The 25,055-nt window shown below is 50.4% G+C and overlaps 1 protein-coding gene across 3 annotated transcripts; it reads left to right on the top strand.

The window, feature by feature from the left end:
- The first annotated feature begins 5,751 nt into the window (after window positions 1-5,751).
- Window positions 5,752-21,543, top strand: klhl26 (kelch-like family member 26). Of its 3 annotated transcripts, XM_072482433.1 has the most exons (4): window positions 5,752-5,888; window positions 12,734-12,916; window positions 18,960-20,335; window positions 20,899-21,543. In XM_072482433.1, the coding sequence occupies exons 1-4, from the start codon at window positions 5,842-5,844 to the stop codon at window positions 20,952-20,954; spliced, it is 1,662 nt and encodes a 553-aa protein (XP_072338534.1). In that variant the 5' UTR covers window positions 5,752-5,841; the 3' UTR covers window positions 20,955-21,543. The 3 variants fall into 3 exon arrangements, with proteins under 3 accessions (XP_072338534.1, XP_072338533.1, XP_072338535.1); XM_072482432.1 differs by having other exon boundaries at window positions 18,960-21,543; XM_072482434.1 differs by lacking the exon at window positions 12,734-12,916 and having other exon boundaries at window positions 5,818-5,888; window positions 18,960-21,543.
- The last annotated feature ends 3,512 nt before the right edge of the window (window positions 21,544-25,055 follow it).

Here is a 25,055-nt window from a genome sequence, read left to right as displayed (position 1 = left end):
ATGAGGGTCTAGCAACATCCTCTGACCAACTAGCGGCAGATGATGCAAGTCTGCCATGCTCACGTAAACAGCAAGAAGGCTATAACAGTCTACCACGCTCCACTGAACAGCAGGACGACCATGACGGTCTATCATGCTACAATGAAGGGCACAGCGCTGATGACTGTTCAAGCCCAAATGAAGACAAGCCAAAGGAATCGCCTCTTCCAAGCCCAAAGAAAAAAGGATTATGCGCTGACCTTCAGGATCATTCTAGCAGAAGAGATATTAATAATGCTGCACAGTCACAGAAGGATGCTGAGGACTTGCTAAAGAAATTGCTTGTATGTCTAACTTGCAAGGAGCAGACTGAAAATTGCCATTGCTTTAGTACGGATCGAAAAAATGGACAAGACATTGATCCTCATTTAATGGAAATAAAACAACCTGAATCATATCTACAGCAGGGACAACTGTCTCCCTTCAACACAAAACCGCAAAGTCCCAACTACAGAGACCAGCAGTTAGTCAGTAATGACTCTTCAACCCCTGATGGGAATATTAATCGCATTGAACCTCTGCACACTCCACTGATAAATGAGCAGAACATTGGAGCAAGAATCCTGAGGACACCGACATCGAGTAGCCAGATAAAGCACTTAAAACCCGCAGCAGTTTCAAGTGAACCAATTGTGCTTTCCAGTGATGGTGAAGATGCAGATAAGGTCGACCCGATTATCCATTGTACCACATTAACTCCAGAGATTAAGCATTTATGTCTGGGGAGTAGAATGTGGGCAATTGAGAACAGTAAAAGAGAGACTGTGACTGTGTCAGTCCCAGCAAAATCAGAGCCAGAGACTATGAAGGCATGTACATTAGAAAAGGATGCATCTGAAGTAACTGAGAAGAAAATTGAAACGGACTGTTCTTTGGAAACTAGTGCAATGACGAAAGAAACATTGGATCTAACATTTGATGCCCTACATATGGGAGAAATTGAGGGAAATGAACAAGGTTCTGTAATGTCTGGGGGAAGATTTAAAATTCCAAAGAAGAAAAGCCCAAATGAAGGACAACGGCAAGACAATGACAGTCCACCCACATTGTTTGCACCACCAGATGAAAACTCTGACAATTTACCCAACCCTAGTGAACAGCAAGCAGCTACTGAGGATCTACCCACGGTGTGTGAAACGAGTGACGACAGCATCCCACTTCCCATGCAAAAGGTGCAAAGTGACAGACCTCAGCTAGTGCGTACAGAGGCACTCGACGATCACGGTGAGACCACTGGTGACTCCGGTGACACCACGCTACTGCCACCCTCAATTGCTCGAACCTCTCCACTAGTCAATGCATTCCTGCATGTTCCGACTCCAGACGTGCAGCTTCAAGAAATCTCAGCTGACTCCAGTGAACCTGCTAAGACTCCGGACGGGGAGCATCAACAAAAAACAGACCAGGCTCCAGATGGGGAGCAACCAAACGCCGACTCTGATTCACGTAAGCCAGACTTTACTCCAGACAGGCAGTGTCGCAACCTCAGTGATGGCACGCTCAGGGTGACAGCAGATGCCACAACGACAGGAGATGGATCACGTGACAATCACACTGGGTCAGCAATAACAAGCAGCAGCTACAGTCCAAGAGGAATACACCAATTTTCACCACAGCTATGTCCACACATTTGTTCCACACCGACAGTGCGGCCAATGTCAGCACATGCTGGACAAACCCAGTATTCAAGCCTGCAGCAGCCAGCAGTCTATGCAGCATATTCTCAAACAGGCCAGCACTGCGGATTGCCCACTAATGGAATCAAGACCGAAGGAGGACTACCACCAGCGCAATCTGCACTACAGACTGGATGCCTTAGTTACTGCCCAGGATTTGCAGCACCCCAGCCTGGCCAGACAGCATATTCCTATCAGATGCAAGGTTCTAGTTTCACACCATCACCAGACATTGATGCGAGCAGCAATTCTGTCTCCAAGTCGACATGCTTCAACGCTTCTCAGCAGAATCACCCTTCCAGCACAGCATGTGGCCAGAACCAGTATGCACAGTCTCATCCGACTTCAACATCTGGCACATCCATGACCTCGAATGATACTGTTGATGGTACCTCTTCAATGTCAACGACCTATCAGCTACAAGATGCCATCCGACAGCACCGCCACAAACATAAAAAGAAAAAAAGAAAAAGACTCCAAAGCGGACAGCACAGTGATTCGACCACTTCTTGGTTCCTGTTGATGGCGTTCATAACCAAGAGAGACATTTGACCATGATGATTGATGGTTTATGGACTCACATGAATGATTTGGATTTATTGTTTAATCACCGTTCCCATGACTTGTATATACCTTACCTTCTCGACCTGTTCTTTGTTCAGTTTTTCTTAAAGTGTACAGAAAATATGAACATATAAAAAGGGGAGGATGTGGTGATGTGCATCACTGTAAATACATGTAAGCTAGACAGACACTAGAGGGAGCACCAGAAACATCACACACACACACTCAACCAATAGATAAGCTACATGGGAGGCGACCAATGGACATTCACGATACACAAGGAGGTGACACGACCACAGGGGGGCATTACACCAACCGATACACAAAGGACACAACACACATGATCAGCCCATCGGCCAGTGGAGACAGTTAGTGAGGAGAGACAAAGGTTGATTCATTATTACACCCACCTCGTGGAAGACAGCAGATGGTTAGTCAGTTAGGTAGCTATAATAGGATTAGCAGTAGTGTCGAACTCAAGTTATAAAAGTGTACATAGTGTAAATAAATGAGTTGAAGTTATTTACACGTCTCGACCTTCCTTGACAAATGCAACGCAAGGAAGCTGCTTATGTCATGAAGGAAACATAACGAAACATACTCTACCTAGGCCCATGTCCCTGCCCTATGCCCGTACCCCTACCTAACCGTTTTCACTAAGGGGCAATTTAGCATGGCCAATCCACCTCATCTGCATATCTTTGGACTATGGGAGGAAACCGGAACACCCGGAGGAAACCCACGCAGACACGGAGAGAACGTACAAACGCCACACAGTCACCTAAGGTCGGAATCAAACCCGCGCCCTGGCACTCTGAGACAGCAGTGTGAACCACTGTGCCACCGTGTCGTTTTCCTTTCCCAATTCATCATTATTTTTTAAAACTAATTTTGAGTACCCAATTCAGTTTTTCCCATTAAGAGGCAATTTAGTATGGTCAATCCACCTAACCTGCACATCTTGGGGTTGTGGGGGCGAAACCCACGCAAACACGGGGATAATGTGCAAACTTGACACAGTGACCCAGGGCCGGGATCGAACCTGGGACCACGGCGGCGTGAGGTAGCAATGCTAACCACTGCGCCACCGTTCTGCCCCTCCTTTTCCCAATTTAAATGCCTGTATGAGTGTGTTTAACTCTGCCATCTACCCGATGGTCCTCCCTCCATTCGTCCCTCAGCAACCACCTCCCCGATTTCAGGCACCACCACCCATCTGGGTGTGAGGCTCCCCGTTCATGTAGCGGCCCGGCCCATCTATAGATTGGAGAATTGTACTGTGGACAGGGTGTCAGGTCCAATGATGCCGAGGATTGGTGAATCACCCTGTGGAAAATATCTGAAATGTTGTGCAAGTCTTGCAGAACTCCAGTACACATATAATGTGCCCCCCCTGTCAGTGGTCTTTGGTGCAGGCCCAGGTATCACCACACAGGGTCGATGATCACCCGTCCGCGATCTCTTTTCCAGGATGCCCACAAGCTCGCTACTGCCTGGCACACTTTACTGCCCATTGGCTGTCCTGTGTCCAATCTCTCAACTACTTTCATGCTGAACACTTATATCATATCATTTCTCAGTTGGCACCCAGGATCCACCCTCCATGTGTCTTGATAATCTCTGAATCATTTTCTCTCTCCCCTCCATCTATTACCATATTCAGTTCACTGACAATATCCATGTCTAGAATTGTTCCTGCCGGATGATCACAAATCCAAGACTGCGCTGGCAAAACGGGTTACCTGGACCAGCCCACTCTCTCACTGGCCCCACCCCTTTCTCTGCACCATAAGACATAGGAGTAGTATTAGGCCACTCGGCCCATCGAGTCTGCTCCGCCATTCTATCATGGCTGATATGTTTCTCATCCCCATTCTCCTGCCTTCTCCCCATAACCCCTGATCCCCTTATTGATCAAGAACGTATGTATCTCTTGTCTTAAAGACACAGTGATTTGGCCTCCACAGCCTTCTGCGGCAAAGAATTCCACAGATTCACCACCCTCTGGCTGAAGAAATTCCTCCTCATCTCTGTTTTAAAGGATTTAGTCTCAGATTGTGTCCTCTGCTTCTAGTTTTTCCTACAATTGGAAACATCCTCTCCACATCCACTCTATCCAGGCCTCGCAGTATCTTGTAAATTTCAATAAGATCGGGCAGCACGGTGGCGCAGTGGTTAGCACTGTTGCCTCACGGTGCCGAGGACCCAGGTTCGATTCCGGCTCTGGGTCGCTGTCTGTGTGGAGTTTGCACATTCTCCCCGTGTTTGCGTGGGTTTTGCCCCCACAACCCAAAGATGTGCAGGGTAGGTGGATTGGCCACGCTAAATCGCCCCTTAATTGGAAAAAATGACCCTCATCCTGCTAGACTCCAACGAGTACAGACCCAGAGTCCTCAACCATTCCTCATACGACAAACTCTTCATCCCAGGGATCATTCTTGTGAACCTCCTCTGGACCATTTCTAAGGCCAGCACATCCTTCCTTAGATAGGGGGTCCAAAACTGCTCACAATACTCCAAATGGGGTCTGACCAGAGCCTTATACAGCCTCAGAAGCGCATCCCTGCTCTTGTATTCTAGCCCTCTCGACATGAATGCTAACATTGCATTTGCCTTCCGAACTGAACCTGCACATTAACCTTAAGAGAACCTTGAACAAGGACTCCCAAGTCCCATGGTGCTTCTGATTTCCTAAGCATTTCCCCATTTAGAAAATAGTCTATGCCTAAATTCCTCCTTCCAAAGTGCATAACCTCACACTTTTCCACATTGTACTCCATCTGCCACTTCTTTGCCCACTCTCTCAATGACCCCGCACCTTTCTCTGGACCAGCCCACTCTCCCAATGACCCTGCCCTTTCTCTGGACCAGCCCACTCACTGGCCCTGCCCCTTTCCCTGGACCCCAGCCCACTCTCTCACTGACCCCACCCCTTTCTCTGGACCAGCCCACTCTCTCACTGACCCCGCCCCTTTCTCTGGACTAGCCCACTCTCTCACTGACCCCACCCCTTTCTCTGGACCAGCCCACTCTCTCACTGACCCCGCCCCTTTCTCTGGACCAGCCCACTCTCCCACTGGCCCTGCCCCTTTCTCTGGACCAGCCCACTCTCTCACTGACCCCGCCCCTTTCTCTGGACTAGCCCATTCTCTCACTGACCCCGCCCCTTTCTCTGGACCAGCCCACTCTCTCACTGGCCCTGTCCCATTACCTGGATCAGCCCATTCTCTCAATGACTCCGCCTCTTTCCCTGGACCAGCCCATTCTCTCACTGGCCCCGCCCCTTTCTCTGGACCAGCCAACTCTCTCAATGACCCCACCCCTTTCTCTGGACCAGTCCACTCTCTCAATCACCCCACCCCTTTCTCTAACCCAGCTTTCATGGTCCTGTCACCCGCTCTTGCCCCGTCGCGGGCCCCGCCTTTGCGGTTGACCCCGCCTCTCGGATTGGCTCCGCCCTGATCCCCGCCTCTCGGGTTGGCCCCGCCCCTCGGGGTGGCCCCGCCTCTGGAGTTGGCCCCGCCCCGGGCCCCGCCTCCCGGGTGGCCCCGCCCCCGCTAAGATGGCTGAGCCCGGTGGCGGTGAGTTTTCTCCGGAGCTGCAGAGCAGGTAAAGCGGAGCGCGAGCGGCAAGACTCTGACCCACTGCCGGTTCCGCGCCTGGGAAACATCGGGGGCCTCGTCCCGGGAAGGCCGAGACCACAGACCGCGCAGGGACAGGGGGGGGGGGTGAAAGAGGTGGGGGGTTGGGGAGGAACGGGGGGGGGGCGAGCGAGAGGGGATCGTTGGGGGGAACGAGAGGGGATCGTTGGGGGGAGACGAGAGGGGATCGTTGGGGGGGGAACGAGAGGGGACCGTTGGGAGGGTGACGTGAGGGGATCGTTGGGGTGTGACGTGAGGGGATCGTTGGGGTGTGACGTGAGGGGATCGTTGGGGGGGAACGAGAGGGGATCGTTGGAGGGGTGACGTGAGGGGATCGTTGGAGGGAGACGAGAGGGGATCGTTGGGGTGTGACGAGAGGGGATCGTTGGAGGGAGACGAGAGGGGATCGTTGGGGGGAACGAGAGGGGATCGTTGGGGGGTGACGAGAGGGGATCGTTGGAGGGAGACGAGAGGGGATCGTTGGGGGGAACGAGAGGGGATCGTTGGGGGGGGGAACGAGAGGGGATCGTTGGGGGGTGACGAGAGGGGATCGTTGGAGGGAGACGAGAGGGGATCGTTGGGGGTGACGAGAGGGGATCGTTGGGGGGGAACGAGAGGGGATCGTTGGGGGGGAACGAGAGGGGATCGTTGGAGGGGTGACGAGAGGGGATCGTTGGGGGGTGACGAGAGGGGATCGTTGGAGGGAGACGAGAGGGGATCGTTGGGGGGGGAACGAGAGGGGCTCGTTGGGGGGTGATGAGAGGGGATCGTTGGGGGGTGATGAGAGGGGATCGTTGGGGGTGTGACGAGAGGGGATCGTTGGGGGGTGATGAGAGGGGATCGTTGGGGGGGGTGACGAGAGGGAATCGTTGGGGGGGTGACGAGAGGGGATCGTTGGGGGGTGACGAGAGGGGATCGTTGGGGGGGTGACGAGAGGGAATCGTTGGGGGGGTGACGAGAGGGGATCGTTGGGGGGTGATGGGAGGGGATCGTTGGGGGGTGATGAGAGGGGATCGTTGGGGGGAACGAGAGGGGATCGTTGGGGGGGTGACGAGAGGGGACCGTTGGGAGGGTGACGAGAGGGGACCGTTGGGGGGTGACGAGAGGAGACCGTTGGGGGGTGACGAGAGGGGATCGTTGGGGGGTGACGAGAGGGGATCGTTGGGGGGTGACGAGAGGGGACCGTTGGGGGGTGACGAGAGGGGACCGTTGGGGGTGTGACGGGGAGGGACCGTTGGGGGGTGACGAGAGGGGATCGTTGGGGGGAACGAGAGGGGATCGTTGGGGGAACGAGAGGGGATCGTTGGGGGAACGAGAGGGGATCGTTGGGGTGGTGACGAGAGGGGATCGTTGGGGGGAACGAGAGGGGATCGTTGGAGGAAGACGAGAGGGGATCGTTGGGGGGTGACGAGAGGGAACCGTTGGGTGACGAGAGGGGATCGTTGGGGGGGTGATGAGAAGGGACCGTTGGGGGGGTGACGAGAGGGGATTGTTGGGGGGTGACGAGAGGGGATTGTTGGGGGGTGACCAGAGGGGATTATTGGGGGGAACGAGAGGGGATCGTTGGGGGGGTGACGAGAGGGGACCGTTGGGGGGGTGATGAGAGGGGACCGTTGGGGGGGGGGGGTGACGAGAGGGGACCGTTGGGGGGGGAACGAGAGGGGACCGTTGGGCGTTGGGGGGTGACGAGAGGGGATCGTTGGGGGGAACGAGAGGGGATCGTTGGGGGGGTGACGAGAGGGGATCGTTGAGAGGTGACGTGAGGGGACCATTGGGGGGTGACGAGAGGGGATCTTTGGGGGGAACGAGAGGGGATCGTTGGGGGGGTGACTAGAGGGGATCGTTGGGGGGAACGAGAGGGGATCGTTGGGGGGAACGAGAGGGGATCGTTGGGGGGGGTGACGAGAGGGGATCGTTGAGAGGTGACGTGAGGGGACCATTGGGGGGTGACGAGAGGGGATCGTTGGGGGGAACGAGAGGGGATCGTTGGGGGGGTGACTAGAGGGGATCGTTGGGGGGAACGAGAGGGGACCGTTGGGGTGAAGAGAGGGGATCGTTGGGAGGTGACGCGAGGGGACCGTTGGGGGGTGACGAAAGGGGATCGTTGGGGGGAGACGAGAGAGGATCGTTGGGGGGTGACGAGAGGGAATCGTTGGGGGGAGACGAGAGGGGATCGTTGGGGGGTGACGAGAGGGGATCGTTGGGGGTGACGAGAGGGGATCGTTGGGGGGGAACGAGAGGGGACCGTTGGGGGGTGACGAGAGGGGATTGTTGGGGGGGTGATGAGAGGGGATCGTTGGGGGGTGATGAGAGAGGACCGTTGGGGGGGTGACGAGGGGATCGTTGGGGGGTGATGAGAGGGGACCGTTGGGGGGTGATGAGAGAGGAACGTTGGGGGGAACGAGAGGGGGTCGTTGGGGGGGTGACGAGAGGGGATCGTTGGGGGGGTGACGAGAGGGGACCGTTGGGGGGTGACGAGAGGGGACCGTTGGGGGGTGACGAGAGGGGATCGTTGGGGGGTGACGAGAGGGGACCGTTGGGGGGGGAACGAGAGTGGACCGTTGGGGGGTGACGAGAGGGGCTCGTTGGGGGGTGACGAGAGGGGATTGTTGGGGGGGGTGATGAGAGGGGATCGTTGGAGGGAGACGAGAGGGGATTGTTGGGGGGGTGACGAGAGGGGATCGTTGGGGAGGAGAGGGGTGTTGAAAGAGGTGGGGGATTGGGGAGGAATGAGAAGGGAACAAGTGGGTGGGGGGTTGGAGGGGGACGCAATGGGATCTTTGGGGTGGTGAGAGGGATTGTTGGGGGGTAAGAGGGGCTCGATGGGGACGAGAGGGGTGGTGTGGCGGATGTGAGGGGTGGTGGGGATGGTCAAGAGGGGTGGGGAGAACGAGTTGGGTGGGGGGACGAGAGGGTTGGAGAGAATGAGAACGGGGGCAAAAGGGGTGGGGGATTGGGGAGAAACAATGGGGGAACATGAGCGGTGGGGGATTGGAGGGGACGAGAGCGAATTGGTAGGGTGGGATAGAACATAGAACAATACAGCGCAGTACAGGCCCTTCAGCCCACGATGTTGCACCGAAACAAAAGCCATCTAACCTACACTATACCATTATCATCCATATGTTTATCCAATAAACTTTTAAATGCCCTCAATGTTGGCGAGTTCACTACTGTAGCAGGTAGGGCATTCCACGGCCTCACTACTCTTTGCGTAAAGAACCTACCTCTGACCTCTGTCCTATAGCTATTACCCCTCAGTTTAAAGTTATGTCCCCTCGTGCCAGCCATTTCCATCCGCGGGAGAAGGCTCTCACTGTCCACCCTATCCAACACCCTGATCATTTTGTATGCCTCTATTAAGTCTCCTCTTAACCTTCTTCTCTCCAACGAAAACAACCTCAAGTCCATCAGCCTTTCCTCACAAGATTTTCCCTCCATACCAGGCAACATCCTGGTAAATCTCCTCTGCACCCGCTCCAAAGCCTCCACGTCCTTCCTATAATGCGGTGACCAGAACTGTACGCAATACTCCAAATGCGGCCGTACCAGAGTTCTGTACAGCTGCAACATGACCTCCTGACTCCGGAACTCAATCCCTCTACCATTAAAGGCCAACACTCCATAGGCAGTCTTCACCACCCTATTAGCCTGGGTGGCAACTTTCAGGGATCTATGTACATGGACACCTAGATCCCTCTGCTCATCCACACTTCCAAGAACTTTACCATTCGCCAAATATTCCGCATTCCTGTTATTCCTTCCAAAGTGAATCACCTCACACTTCTCTACATTAAACTCCATTTGCCACCTCTCAGCCCAGCTCTGCAGCTTATCTATATCCCTCTGTAACCTGCTACTTCCTTCCACACTATCGACAACACCACCGACTTTAGTATCGTCTGCAAATTTACTCACCCACCCTTCTGCGCCTTCCTCTAGGTCATTGATAAAAATGACAAACAGCAACGGCCCCAGAACAGATCCTTGTGGTACTCCACTTGTGACTGTACTCCATTCTGAACATTTCCCATCAACCACCACCCTCTGTCTTCTTTCAGCTAGCCAATTTCTGATCCACATCTCTAAATCACCCTCAATCCCCAGCCTCCGTATTTTCTGCAATAGCCTACCGTGGGGAACCTTATCAAACGCTTTGCTGAAATCCATATACACCACATCAACTGCTCTACCCTCGTCTACCTGTCCAGTCACCTTCTCAAAGAACTCAATAAGGTTTGTGAGGCATGACCTACCCTTCACAAAGCCATGCTGACTATCCCTGATCATATTATTCCTATCTAGATGATTATAAATCTTGTCTCTTATAATCCCCTCCAAGACTTTACCCACTACAGACGTGAGGCTCACCGGTCTATAGTTGCCGGGGTTGTCTCTGCTCCCCTTTTTGAACAAAGGGACCACATTTGCTATCCTCCAGTCCTCTGGCACTATTCCTGTAGCCAATGATGACATAAAAATCAAAGCCAATGGTCCAGCAATCTCTTCCCTGGCTTCCCAGAGAATCCTAGGATAAATCCCATCTGGTCCCGGGGACTTATCTATTTTCAGCCTGTCCAGAATTGCCAACACCTCTTCCCTACGTACCTCAATGCCATCTAATCTATTTACCTGGAGCTCAGCATTCTCCTCCACAACATTATCTTTTTTCTGAGTGAATACTGACGAAAAATATTCATTTAGTATCTCGCCTATCTCTTCAGACTCCACACACAACTTCCCATCCCTGTCCTTGACTGGTCCTACTCTTTCCCTAGTCATTCGCTTATTCCTGACATACCTATAGAAAGCTTTTGGGTTTTCCTTGATCCTTCCTGCCAAATACTTCTCATGTCCCCTCCTTGCTCGTCTTAGCTCTCTCTTTAGATCCTTCCTCGCTACCTTGTAACTATCCATCGCCCCAACTGAAACTTCACACCTCATCTTCACATAGGCCTCCTTCTTCCTCTTAACAAGAGATTCCACTTCTTTGGTAAACCACAGTTCCCTCGCTCGGCACCTTCCTCCCTGCCTGACCGGTACATACTTATCAAGAACACGCAGTAGCTGATCCTTGAACAAGCTCCACTTATCCAGTGTGTCCAACACTTGCAGCCTACTTCTCCACCTTATCCCCTCCAAGTCACGTCTAATGGCATCATAATTTCCCTTCCCCCAGCTATAACTCTTGCCCTGCGGTGTATACTTATCCCTTTCCATCCTTAACGTAAACATCACCGAATTGTGGTCACTGTCCCCAAAGTGCTCACCTACCTCCAAATCCAACACCTGGCCTGGTTCATTACCCAAAACCAAATCCAATGTGGCCTCGCCTCTTGTTGGCCTGTCAACAAACTGTGTCAGGAAACCCTCCTGCACACACTGTACAAAAAACGACCCATCTAATGTACTCGAACTATATCTTTTCCAGTCAATATTTGGAAAGTTAAAGTCTCCCATAATAACTACCCTGTTACTTTCGCTCTTATCCAGGATCATCCTCGCCATCCTTTCCTCTACATCCCTAGAACTATTTGGAGGCCTATAGAAGACTCCCAACAGTGTGACCTCTCCTTTCATGTTTCTAATCTCAGCCCATACTACCTCGGAAGATGAGTCCCCATCTAGCATCCTCTCCGCCACCGTAATACTGCTCTTGACTAGCAGCGCCACACCTCCCCCTCTTTTGCCTCCTTCTCTGAGCTTACTAAAACACCTAAACCCCGGAACCTGCAACATCCATTCCTGTCCCTGCTCTATCCATGTCTCCGAAATGGCCACAACATCGAAGTCCCAGGTACCAACCCATGCTGCCAGTTCCCCTACCTTATTTCGTATACTCCTGGCATTGAAGTAGACACACTTCAAACCACCTACCTGAACACTGGCCCCCTCCTGCGACGTCAAATCTGAGCTCCTGACCTCTATACTCTCATTCTCCCTTACCCTAAAACTACAATCCAGGTTCCCATGCCCCTGCTGCATTAGTTTAAACCCCCCCAAAGAGCACTAACAAATCTCCCCCCCAGGATATTTGTGCCCCGCAGGTTCAGATGTAGACCATGCTGTCTGTAGAGGTCCCACCTTCCCCAGAAAGAGCCCCAGTTATCCAGAAATCTGAATCCCTCCCGCCTGCACCATCCCTGTAGCCACGTGTTTAATTGCTCTCTCTCCCTATTCCTCATCTCACTATCACGTGGCACGGGCAACAACCCAGAGATAACAACTCTGTTTGTTCTAGTTCTGAGCTTCCATCCTAGCTCCCTGAAAGCCTGCCTGACATCCTTATCCCCTTTCCTACCTATGTCGTTAGTGCCAATGTGGACCACGACTTGGGGCTGCTCCCCCTCCCCCTTAAGGACCCGGAAAACACGATCCGAGACATCACGTACCCTTGCACCTGGGAGGCAACATACCAAACGTGAGTCTCTCACGCTCCCACAAAACCTCGTATCTGTGCCCCTGACTATCGAGTCCCCGATTACTAATGCTCTGCTCCTCTCCCCCCTTCCCTTCTGAGCAACGATGAGATTGTTGGGGAAACGAGACGATTGTTGGGGGGGCAAGAGGGTTTGGGGGCGAGAGAGTTGGGGCGAGCGAGAGGGGTAGTTGGGATGAAAGGGGTGCGGGGTTGGTTGGGACGCCCCCGCACCGCTCATTTCCCCCCCCACACCGGGCCCCCCACCACCCTCTGCACCCCGTCCCCCCACCCTCCTCTACACCGCTCGCCCCCGTCCCAATCCCTCCCGACTCTCCCTTGTTAGCTATTTAACTCAATTTATAATCTACCTGCTTGCCCCTTGTCCTGCGCAGAATGGCTGATAAGAGCATTGCCCTGCGTCACACATTTTCAGCACCAGGGCATAGTGCCACTCTCCTCCGCGGCCTGGCAGTGCTTCGAGCTCGCGAGCAACTATTGGATGTGGTGCTGATGGTGAACACTGTGATATTCCGGGTTCATCGAGCCGTGCTGGCTGCCTGCAGTGACTATTTTCGGTGAGTTGCCTACTTAGCTTTGAGCGGCAGTGTTTTTAAAAATTCCTTTTTAAATCAGTCCCTTAGCACTGAACAGCGGGAAGGCCGTTCACACTGCTTTCTGAGCAGAACTTTTTCTGACCTTCGAGTCCCTACGTGAAGCAGACGTAAGCCATTAGCTTTCCTGGTCTGTCCCACCTTCAATATCCTGGCTGGATTTCCACAAAACTCCACTGTGCCAACATCTCCATATTGATCCCCATAATGCCAAAAATCTGGCACAGAATAACGCAGCACAGAAGAAGCCCATCGAATCTGTACAGGTGCATGAAAAACACCTGACCTGCCTACCGAATCCCATTTGCCAGCACTTGGCCCATAGCCTTGAAAGTTATGACGTGGTAAGTGATCATCCAAGTACATTTTAAAGGATGTGAGTCAACCCACCTCTATCACCCTCCCAGGCAGTGCGTTCCAGACAGTCGCCACCCTCTGGGTAAAAAAGTTTTTCTTCAAATCCCCCCTGAACCTCCTGCCCCTGACCTTGTGTCCCCTCGTAAGCGACCCTTCAACTAAGGGGAACGGCTGCTCCCTATCCACCCTTTCCACGCCCCTCATAATCATGTACACCTCGATCAGGTTGCCCCTCAGTCTTCTCTGCTCCAGCGAAAACAACCCAAGGGAGTGGTTAGCGCTGTTGCTTCACAGCTCCAGGGTCCCAGGTTCGATTCCTGGCTTGGGTCACTGTCTATACGGAGTCTGCATGTTCTCCCCGTGTCTGCGTGGGTTTCCGCCTTGTGCTCCGGCTTCCTCCCACAGTCCAAAGATGTGCAGGTTAGGTGGATTGGCCATGCTAAAATTGTCCTTAGTGTCCAAAAAGAGTAGGTGTGGTTACTGGGTTACAGGGAAAAGTTGGAGGTGTGGCATTAAGTAGGGTCCTCTTTCCAAGAGCCGGTGCAGACTCGATGGGCTGAATGGCCTCCTGCAATGTAAATTCTATGATTCTGTGATCCAACCTCTCTTTCATCACTGAAATGTCCCATACCAGGCAATGTTCTGGTGAATTGCCTCCAGACAAGTGGAGAGTATTCCATTCCTGACTTGTATCTTATAGATGACGGAGAGGTTTTGGCGGACCAGGAGATGAGGCACTTGCTGCAGGTTTCCTAATCTTTGACCTGTTGTGCTAGGCACAATATTTAGATGGCTAGTTCAGTTTCTGGTAAATTTAAGCCCCCAAAGAGTTCCAAAGATGCACGGCCCTCTGAGAAAAAATGTCACCTCATCTCCATTATAAATGGGCAACCCCTTATTTTTGAGCAGTGACCTTGTATTCTAGATTCTCCCACAGGAGGATACATTGTCTCCACACCCACCCTGTCAAGACCCCTCAGGATCATGTATGTTTCAACCAAGTCCTTCAAACCCCAACAGATACAAGCCTCTCCCCAAGTTACCCTTCTTCATAAGACAACATGCCCTTTCCAGGCATTCCAGTCTGGTAAAACCTTCTCTGAACAACTTCCAATGCATTTACTTGAAAGGTCACAACCTGAAGTGTTAACTTGTCGCCCCACAGTTGCCCCCTGACCTGTTGAGTAGTTCAAGCACTTTGTGTTTTGATTTCAGATTTCAAGCATAGAACATAGAACATTACAGTGCAGTACAGGCCCTTCGGCCCTCGATGTTGCGCCGACCTGTGTAACCAATCTAAAGCCCATCTACACTATTCCCTTATCATCCATATGTTTCTCCAATGACCATTTAAATGCCCTTAATGTTGGCAAGTCCACTACAGTTGCACACAGGGCATTCCACGCCCTTCTACTCTCTGAGTAAAGTACTTACCTCTGACATCTGTCCTATATCTATCTCGCCTCAATTTAAAGCTATGTCCCCTCGTGCTAGCCATCACCATCCGAGGAAAAAGGCTCTCACTGTCCATCCTATCTAATCCTCTGATCATCTTGTATGCTTCAATTAAGTCACCTCTTAACCTTCTCTCTAACAAAAACAGCCTTAAGTCCCTCAACCTTTCCTCATAAGATCTTCCTCTATACCAGGCAACATCCTGGTAAATCTCCTCTGCACCGTTTCCAACGCTTTCACATCCTTCCGATAATGCGGCGACCAGAACTGCACGCAATACTCCAAATGCAGCCGCACCAGAGTTTTGTACAGCTGCAACATGACCTTATGGCTCCGAAACTCAATCCCTCTACCAATAAAAGCTAACACACCGTATGCCTTCTTAACAACCCTATCAACCTGGGTGGCAACTTTCAGGGATCTATGTACATGGACACCGAGATCTCTCTGCTCATCCACACTACCAAGAATCTTACCATTAGCCCAGTACTCTGTATTCCTGTTACTCCTTCCAAAATAAGTCACCTCACACTTTTCTGCATTAAACTCCATTTGCCACCACTCAGCCTAGCTCTGCAACTTATCTATGTCCCTCTGTAACCTGCAACATCCTTCCGCACTGTCCACAACTCCACCGACCTTAGTGTCATCTGCAAACTTACTCACCCATCCTTCTACACCCTCCTCCAGGTCATTTATAAAAATGACACACAGCAGTGGCCCCAAAACAGATCCTTGTGGTACACCACTAGTAACTGGACTCCAGGCTGAACATTTCCCATCAACCACCACCCTCTGTCTTCTTACAGCAAGCCAATTTCTGATCCAAACTGCTAAATCACCCTGAATCCCAAGCCTCTGTATTTTCTGCAATAGCCTACAGTGGGGAACCTTACCAAACGCTTTACTGAAATCCATATACACCACATCAACTGCTTTACCCTCGTCCACCTGTTTGGTCACCTTCTCAAAGAACTCAATAAGGTTTGTGAGGCACGACCTACCCTTCACAAAATCGTGTTGACTATCCCTAATCAAATTATTCCTTTCTAGATGATTATAAATCCTATCTCTTATAAACCTTTCCAAGACTTTGCCCACAACAGAAGTAAGGCTCACTGGTCTATAGTTACCGGGGTTGTCTCTACTCCCCTTCTTGAACAAGGGGACAACATTTGTTATCCTCCAGTCTTCTGGCACTATTCCTGTAGACAATGACGACATAAAGATCAAAGGCTCAGCAATCTCCTCCCTAGCTTCCCAGAGAATCCTAGGATAAATCCCATCCGGCCCAGGGGAGTTATCTATTTTCACACTTTCCAGAATTGCTAACACCTCCTCCTTATGAACCTCAAGCCCTTCTAGTCTAGTAGCCTGTATCTCAGTGTTCTCCTCGACAACATTGTCTTTTTCGTGTGTGAATACTGACGAAAAATATTCATTTAGCACCTCTCCTATCTGCTCGGACTCCACGCACAACTTCTCACTACTGTCCTTGACTGGCCCTACTCTTCTCCTAGTCATTCTTTTATTCCTGACATACCTACAGAAAGCTTTAGGGTTATCCTTGATCTTACCTGCCAAAGACTTCTCATGTCCCCTCCTGGCTCTTCTTAGCTCTCTCTTTAGATCCTTCCTAGCTAACTTGTAACTCTTGAGCGCCCTAACGTCTCATCTTTACATAAGCCTCCTTCTTCCCCTTGACAAGTGATTCAACTACTTTAGTAAACCACGGTTCCCTTGCTCGACCACTTCCTCCCTGCCTGACAGGTACATACTTATCAAGGACACGCAGTAGCTGTTCCTTGAACAAGCTCCACACTTCAATTGTGCCCATCTCCTGCAGTTTCCTTCCCCATCCTATGCATCCTAAGTCTTGCCTCATCGCATCATAATTGCCTTTCCCCCAGATATGACTCTTGCCCTGCGGTATATACCTATCCCTTTCCATCACTAAAATAAACGTAACCGAATTGTGGTCACTATCACCAAAGTGCTCTCCTACCTCCAAATCTAACACCTGTCCTGGTTCATTACCCAGTACCAAATCCAATGTGGCCTCACCTCTTGTTGGCCTATCTACATACTGTGTCAGGAAACCCTCCTGCACACATTGGACAAAAACGGACCCATCTAAAGTACTCGAACTATAGCGTTCCCAGTCAATATTTGGAAAGTTAAAGTCCCCCATAACAACTACCCTGTTACTTTCGCTCCTATCCAGAATCATTTTTGCAATCCTTTCCTCTACATATCTGGAACTTTTCGGAGGCCTATAGAAAACTCCCAACAGGGTGATCTCTCCTTTCCTGTTTCTAACCTCAGCCCATACTACCTCAGTATACGAGTCCTCTTCAAACGTCCTTTCTGCCACCGTAATACTGTCCTTGACTAACAATGCCACCCCTCCCCCTCTTTTACCACCTTCCCTGAGCTTACTGAAATATCTAAACCCCGGAACCTGCAACAACCATTCCTGTCCCTGCTCTATCCATGTCTCCGAAATGGCCACAACATCGAAGTCCCAGGTACTAACCCATGCTGCAAGTTCATCCACCTTATTCCGGATGCTCCTTGCGTTGAAGTAGACACACTTTAAACCACCTTCCTGTCTGCCGGTACACTCCTGCAACCTTGAAACCTTACTCATGACCTCACTACTCTCAACCTCCTGTATAGTGGAGCTACAAGTCAGGTTCCCAACCCCCTGCCGAACTAGTTTAAACCCTCCCGAAGAGCATTAGCAAATTTCCCCCCCAGGATATTGGTAACCCTCTGGTCCAGGTGCAGACCATCCCGTTTGTAGTGGTCCCACCAACCCCAGAATGAGGCCCAATTATCCAGGTATCTGAAACCCTCCCTCTTGCACCATCCCTGTAGCCACGTGTTCAACTTCTCTCTCTCCCTATTCCTCGTCTCGCTAGCACGTGGCACGAGTAACAACCCAGAGATAATAACTCTGTTTGTTCTAGCTCTAAGATTCCACCCAGCTCCCTGAATTCCTGCCTTACATCCCTATCCCTTTTCCTACCTATGTCGTTGGTGCCTATGTGGACCACGACTTGGGGCTGCACCCCCTCCCCCTTAAGGATCCCGAAAACACGATCCGAGACAGCACGGACCCTGGCACCTGGGAGGCAACACCAACTGCGAGTCTCTCTCGTTCCCACAGAATCTCCTATCTATCCCCCTAACTATGGAGTCTCCAATGACTAATGCTCTACTCCTCTCCTCCCTTCCCTTCTGAGCAACAGGGACAGACTCTGCGCCAGAGACCTGTACCCCATGGATTACCCCTGGTAAGTCGTCGTCCCCCCCCCACCAGTATCCATAGCGGTATACTTGTTACTAAGGGGAACGACCACAGGGGATCCCTGTACTGACTGCTTCCTTCCAGCCCCTCTCATCGTCACCCAGCTATCTTCATTCTTCGGAGTAACTACATCCCTGAAGCTTCTATCCATGACCACCTCTGCCTCCCGAATGATCTGAAGTTCATCCAACTCCAGCTCCAGTTCCCTAACGCGGTTTCTGAGGAGGTGGAGAATGGTGCACTTCCCACAGGTGAAATCAGTAGGGACACTGACGGTGTCCCTCACCTCAAACATTCTGCAGGAGGAACATTGCACTGCCTTCCCTGCCACCCCCCCTAGATAACGTGCAGTAAAAACAAGAGAAAGAAAGAGCTTACCTGACATTCACTCAACCCCTTAGGCTAGAGGAGGTGGAAGGGTGGGAGATACTACACGTGTAGTGTCTCGGGTTTAGCAACCGCTCAACTTATATACAGGTACTACACACCTACCCAGAAATCCCCACAGCCGACTTCCGGTTTCCTGCTGCTCTGAAACAAAACCAACTCCGAAAAAAAGTTAGTTAAAAACAAAAATTCAGTTTACCCTCCGCTCTCCTTACCAAAAAATCACTCCCCTCTCTGCCTGCTCCGCATGGAAGAATGAGCAAACATTTTGCAACATCCGCAACATTTTGCTTTTGTACTACGGATGAAGTTGTTCAGAATGGTGAAGAAGATGGGATTATTCTCCTCCGAGCAAAGAAGGTTAAACAGAGTTAGCCAGTTGTAATGCAGAGATGTGTTAGCCAATTTGTACGCAGCAGGCTCATACATGATAAGGATGAGATCATCCATCTGGGTGTGTTCAATTAATTATTGTTTATATTTCTTCCTTTCTAGAGCAATGTTCACCGGGGGAATGCGGGAAGCAGACCAGGATGTCATTGAGTTGAAAGGCATGTCTGCCAAGGGCCTGAAACACATCATTGATTTTGCATATAGTGCTGAGGTGACCCTGGACCTCGATTGTGTCCAAGATGTGCTGGGAGCTGCTGTTTTCCTGCAGATTGTGCCTGTAGTGGAATTATGTGAGCAGTTCCTAAAGTCAGCCATGAGTGTGGAGACCTGCCTCAATATTGGTCAGATGGCCACCACCTTCAACCTCTCCTCCCTGAAAGAGTCAGTCGATGTCTTCACCTTTGCTCATTTCCTCCAAATCGCAGAGGAGGAGGATTTCCTGCAGCTTCCCCTCGAGAGACTTGTCTTCTTCCTAAAGAGCAACAAGCTGAAGAATTGCAGCGAGGTCGACCTGTTCCATGCTACCATCCGATGGTTGCAGCATGATGAGTCTCGACGAGCTAATGCTAATCTGGTCCTCTGCTACATCCGCTTTCCCCTGATGAAATCCTCTGAACTAGTGGACAATGTCCAGACGCAGACAGTGATGGTGGATGATCCTCTGTGTCGTCACTATCTGCTGGAAGCCTTCAATTACCAGATCCTGCCATTCCGCCAACATGAGATGCAGTCTGCCAGGACCAGAATCCGCTCGGACACCATCTCCCTCATTGCCTTTGGTGGAACTCCGTACACCGACAATGACCGAACGGTTAGCCGCAAAGTCTTTGCTCTTCCAGATTGGAATGCACGTCAGTTCACGGAGAGACCGGAAATGGACGTGGGATGCAGTCATGCCTGCGTTGCTGCCTTGGACAACTTTGTGTATATAGTGGGAGGTCAGCACCTACAGTACAGGAGCGGTGAAGGGGCAGTCAGCTGGTGTTTCCGTTACGACCCCCATCTCAATCACTGGCTGCAGATTCGGTCTCTGCAGGAAGCTCGCATTCAGTTCCAGCTGGACGTACTGCAGGGAATGTTGTTTGCCACTGGAGGTCGAAATCGCTCCGGGAGCCTCTCGACAGTCGAGCGTTACTCCCCACGGAAAAATGAATGGACGAATGCGAGTTGTCTGAAACGGCGGACCTGGGGCCACGCAGGAACATCCAATGGGGGCAAGCTGTATATTTCTGGAGGCTATGGCATCACCATTGAGGATAAGAAATCCCTTTGTTGCTACAATCCTGAAAGTGACCTCTGGGAGTTCAAAACGTCAATGAACGAACCACGGGTTCTTCACTCAATGGTCAGTGCGAATGGACGGATTTACGCAATTGGCGGCCGCATGGACCATTTTGATCACTGTTTCGATGTCCTAGCTGTTGAATATTATATCCCTGAGACTGATCAGTGGACCAGCGTTAGTCCAATGAGGACAGGTCAGTCTGAGGCTGGTTGCTGTGTGTTACAGAGAAAGATTTATGTGGTGGGAGGATATAACTGGCACTTGAACAATGTGACCAGTATTGTGCAAGTTTATAACATTGGCACAGATGAATGGGAGAGGGACTTGCATTTTCCAGAATCGTTTGCAGGAATCGCCTGTGCTCCTCTAGTCCTCCCACAGCTCTCGGTGCAGAGATAACGGAAATGTTACTCACGGGGCAGTAGGAAAGTGAGCCCCACACAGGACGCGTGGAGGAGCTCTTGCCTACAGGCTGGGGAGGGAAGAGCTGGATTGAACCAGTTGGTATCTGTACTTCCAGTAAAAACAAAATCATGACACACACTGAGTTTTACCAGGGAGCCCACGCTGCTCAGCATTGCAGCAATATTTCACTCAGGGTCCCTTGGGTGGCTGCAGGGAGAGGAATAAAGACTGGCTGCTGTACCAGACTTGTCCTTCTGTGACCTGTTTTATTTGGAACATGTTTAAACTCAGCCATTCCACATGTTACCTATGAACGTAATAAATCCCTATTTTGCTGCTTCAATCAAACAGATCCAAGAAGCCTACCCACCCGCCTTCAAACTGTGAAAAGAAGATCAAGCAAATGAGAATGTTTGTTATTTTATGTGCTGTACTCCAAATTAGTTACTCTACATTTGACACTCTTCAGCCTGCGGTTGGCCAGCATATTGTCAGCTGGCATTGAAATCACCGATTTGGTACCAGTCTCTAATTCACTGTGTATGAATGGAAATTGTACAGGATACTGAACTGCTGAAAATTGGAATTCTGTGAAAGGGGAAACCTTCCTAAGGCCCACAAGGGTCCAGCGGAGATCAGTTTTCAGAGACTCCATCGAGTGTACATTCGGAGCAGAGCTGAGCGTTCTGTTGAGCCTATGAAGGACTCGCAAAATCAGGACAAAATGCTGCAGATGCTAGAAATCTAAAATTAAACAGAAATGTTAGTAGTACTCAGCAGATCAGGCAGCATCTGTGGAGAACATTTCAGATCAGCACTTCATCAGATAGGTGCTGACTCTATTTTTCTGGAATTAATTTTAAAATGTATTGAATGTGAAGCATTGATGTCTTGCTGAAGTTATTTCTGCATGTAGTCTCTGTGGAAACTGAATATTGCTAATGCTCTGCTGTTGGTTACAGCCACGCTCTGTATAAAGTGTCATGTTACTCCTTCCACCTGCTGTCTGTCCCAGTCTTGTCAAGTTGTGAGCTGTCACTCATTCCCTATTCCAACATCAATGCCTCTCCTGTTTGCTGCCAGGTTTAGAGCCATCCCTCTGGGATAGACAGCACTTTTAATCCATTTATTTTAGTTGCACATCCCTGTTCATCCAGGTTAACAACGGAAATCTCAACCTGCGGATTTAATTCTGGAATAACATGTCTGCTGTAACTGAGATCTGGAATGATCTGTCTAAAATGATTACATTCACACTGGGACTGTGGGTAATAATATCCCTGAGGCTGAGCCAGCAGGTTACAGGATCCAGTTTCACTTCAGAGACTTTCACAAAAAATTCCAATTAAGGGGCAATTTTAGCGTAGCCAATCCACCTAACCGGCACATCTTTGTTGTGGGGATGAGACCCGCGCTGACACGGGGAGAATGTGCAAACTCCACACGGATAGTGAGCCGGGGCCGGGATTAAACCCAGGTTCCCTGTGCCGTGAGCACTCCAGAGACTTACGTGTATAATTCAGGTGTGCAATTAAGGGAGTGCTGCGCTAACGGAGGGCGCTTCACTGGGAGGGTTGGGAGGGTGGGGGGTGGTCAGCACAGAGGGGACTGCGCTGTGTTGTCGGAGGGTCAGCGCTGGGGGTGGGTGTTGCGGCAGCACTGCACTCTCAGAGGGTCAGCGCTGATGGGGTGGGGCCATGCTTTCGGAGTGATTTACCTTCGGATCAAACATTAAACAGTGTCCCTGTCTTCCCTCAGATAGATGTAAACAATCCAATGCCACTATTCAGTGAAGGGCAGCAGAGGTCTCGCTGCTGAACCAATTTATATTCTACGGCCAACGTCGCTCATTATCACATTGCAGTTTGTGACAGCTTGCTGCGTGCAGATTAGCTGCTGTGTTTCCTCTATTGTAACTAACTGTACTTCAAAATTAGTTCTTGGCTGTGAAGTTGTATCCCCTGTCATCATCTCACTTTCTCAAATCGAGCCTGAAGGGAGACCCTGGTCGAGGTGTACATAACACTGGAGCAACTGCACTCGGCACTAACACAGAACTGATGTACAGGTTACACAGGGCAGTCTGAACACTGGAGAGAATGTCCAGGATGCTCAGGGCAGTGCCGAATAATGCAGGACACTGGCCTACCTCAGAACATGTACCGGAAGAATCTTTCCAGTATAAAAGGTGGCCCCTTGACCCATCATGTCTGCTGGCTCTCCTAAGGAGCAATTTGTGTGCTGCCACCTCCCGTCACTTCTCTCCCCCCCCCCCCCCCCCCATCCTTGCACATTCCTCTCTTTTGGATACATAGAAAAATATTGAAAAAAATACAGTTCCAGGAGTTTGATGCGTTCGCCTTTCACCATGTTTAAACTGCTCAGAAACTTCCAGAATTATCACATGCAGCCATTTTATCAGACCAGCCATTTGTTCTATTTCAACAGTAAAATCATTTTATAAAGTAGCCAGGATGATATAGACCTCCCTCGTGTCTTTGTAGTTACCCTTATATAATTGTAAAACCATTACATCTGATTCCAGCTCCTCCCTCTCAAATCACAGGGTAAATTCTATCATATTGTGATCACTGCCCCCTAAGGGTTCTTTTCCCCTTAAATTCCCTAATCTGGACTTCCTCATTCTACATCACCAAATCTAGAATTGCTTGTTCCTTAGTGGGCTCTACCACACGTTGCTCCAAAAACCATCTCATAGACATTCCACAAATTCCTTTTCTTGGGATCCACTACCACCTGATTTTCGCAGTCCACCTGCATATTGAAGTCCCCCATGATTATTGTAATATTGCCTTTCTTGTATGCCTTTTCTATCTCTTGATTTATTTGCTGCCCCACATCCTGACTGGTGCTAGGGGGCCTGTACATAACTCCCATCAGGGTCGTTTTTCCTTTGCGGTTCCTCAAATGTGCCCACACACATTCAACATCTTCCGACCCTATATCGCTTCTTGCTATCAATTTAAATTAATTTCTTACTAACAATGCAACCCTGCCCCTTTGCCCATCTGATAGGACACCTATCCTTGGATATTTAGATCCCAGCCCTGATTCCCTTGCAGCCAGGTCTCTGTGATGCCCACAACATCGTACCTGCCAATTTCAATGTGCGCAACAAGCTGATTTATTTTGTTTTGTATACTGCGCGCCTTTAGGTACAACACTCAGTCCTGCATTGACTTCCTTCTCATAGTTGTCACCTTTTTTACTGTGCCTGAAGTTAGATTCCTGCCGCTTTCTATACTCTCTGGTCTATTACGTGATCTGGAAACTTTACTAACTTCTCCTGAGCCCCCACCACCACCACCACACACACACACACACACACAATTTAGTTTAAAGCCCTATCTACAGCCTTAGTTATGCGAATCGGCAGGACTCTGGTCCCAGCTTGATTCAGGTGAAGACCATCCCACCGGAACAGTTCCCTCCTTCCCCAGTACTGGTGCCAATGTCCCATGAATTCAAACCCATTTCTCCCACACCAACCTTTGAGCCACGCATTTATCTCTTTAATATATTGACCCTGTGCCCAACTATTCCAGGTGTGATCTTATAAAGTCCCAGTACAATTGTAGCGAGACCTGTTCATCCCTGTACTCTAGACCTTGTGCATTAACGGCCAACATGTCAAGGGGGTAGACACAGTTCATTGCAGCCAAGAGGGAGACGAGAAGGCTGCGTTGTCTGCCCATCACCAGGGCTTGGGCTATCCCTGGATTATTACTTGAGCCACAAGCAGATTTGAGTAGGGTAATTAAAATTAGGAAAAAGAATGTGTCATTCAATGACTGGTGTGGGAGAAATGGGATTTGTTTCATTGGGCACTGGCCCCAGTACTGGGAAAGTGGGAGCTTTATGTTTGGTATGGCCTTCACCTAAACTAAGCACAAATCCCTTGCATTAGCTTTGTCAGGTGTTCAGGCAATGGGGAATGACATACCCAAATCTATTAACCTATTCATGCAGATGTACCTTCATGTTACCCCTAACAGTGATATTTAACTGTTGATTGCACAGGCTGTATGTTAGTTCTGGCCCTATCCATGCTGGTGGGGCAGGGGTCGAATAGAAAGTTCCTGCATCAGTCAGGCAGATCTGGTGGTCATAACAATATTTTTTGCAGCTGGTGGTGGTACAAAGCTCTCTGTATCCTGAACTCACAGGAAACTCTCCCCTCTAATTGCCATTATGCTGCAGGTAGGTTTTCTTATGTAGCCATCTGGGATGGCCACGTCCCGATTACAAAATGGACACCTGCAAAGAATGCAGGGAAAATTGGACAATGCTAAGAAACAAGCAGGTGCAAGCTCTGTCTGTTGATTAGAACCTTAAACTCTCAGACAGGACTGAAACTGCAAAGCAATCTACATACTAATGAGCCATCTCCGGGGACCAAAGGGAAAAGTTTAGATGCACAATGTTAGGACAGACTCCCCGGCGTCTGAAGAAGCTAAGAAAGCAGACTGACAGTCACCAGGACACGC

Source organism: Scyliorhinus torazame, chromosome 18, assembly GCF_047496885.1.
Source record: "Scyliorhinus torazame isolate Kashiwa2021f chromosome 18, sScyTor2.1, whole genome shotgun sequence".
NCBI lineage: Eukaryota > Metazoa > Chordata > Chondrichthyes > Carcharhiniformes > Scyliorhinidae > Scyliorhinus > Scyliorhinus torazame.
The sequence above is the reverse complement of the archived record's forward strand: the minus strand, read 5'-3'. Positions and strand labels throughout refer to the sequence as shown.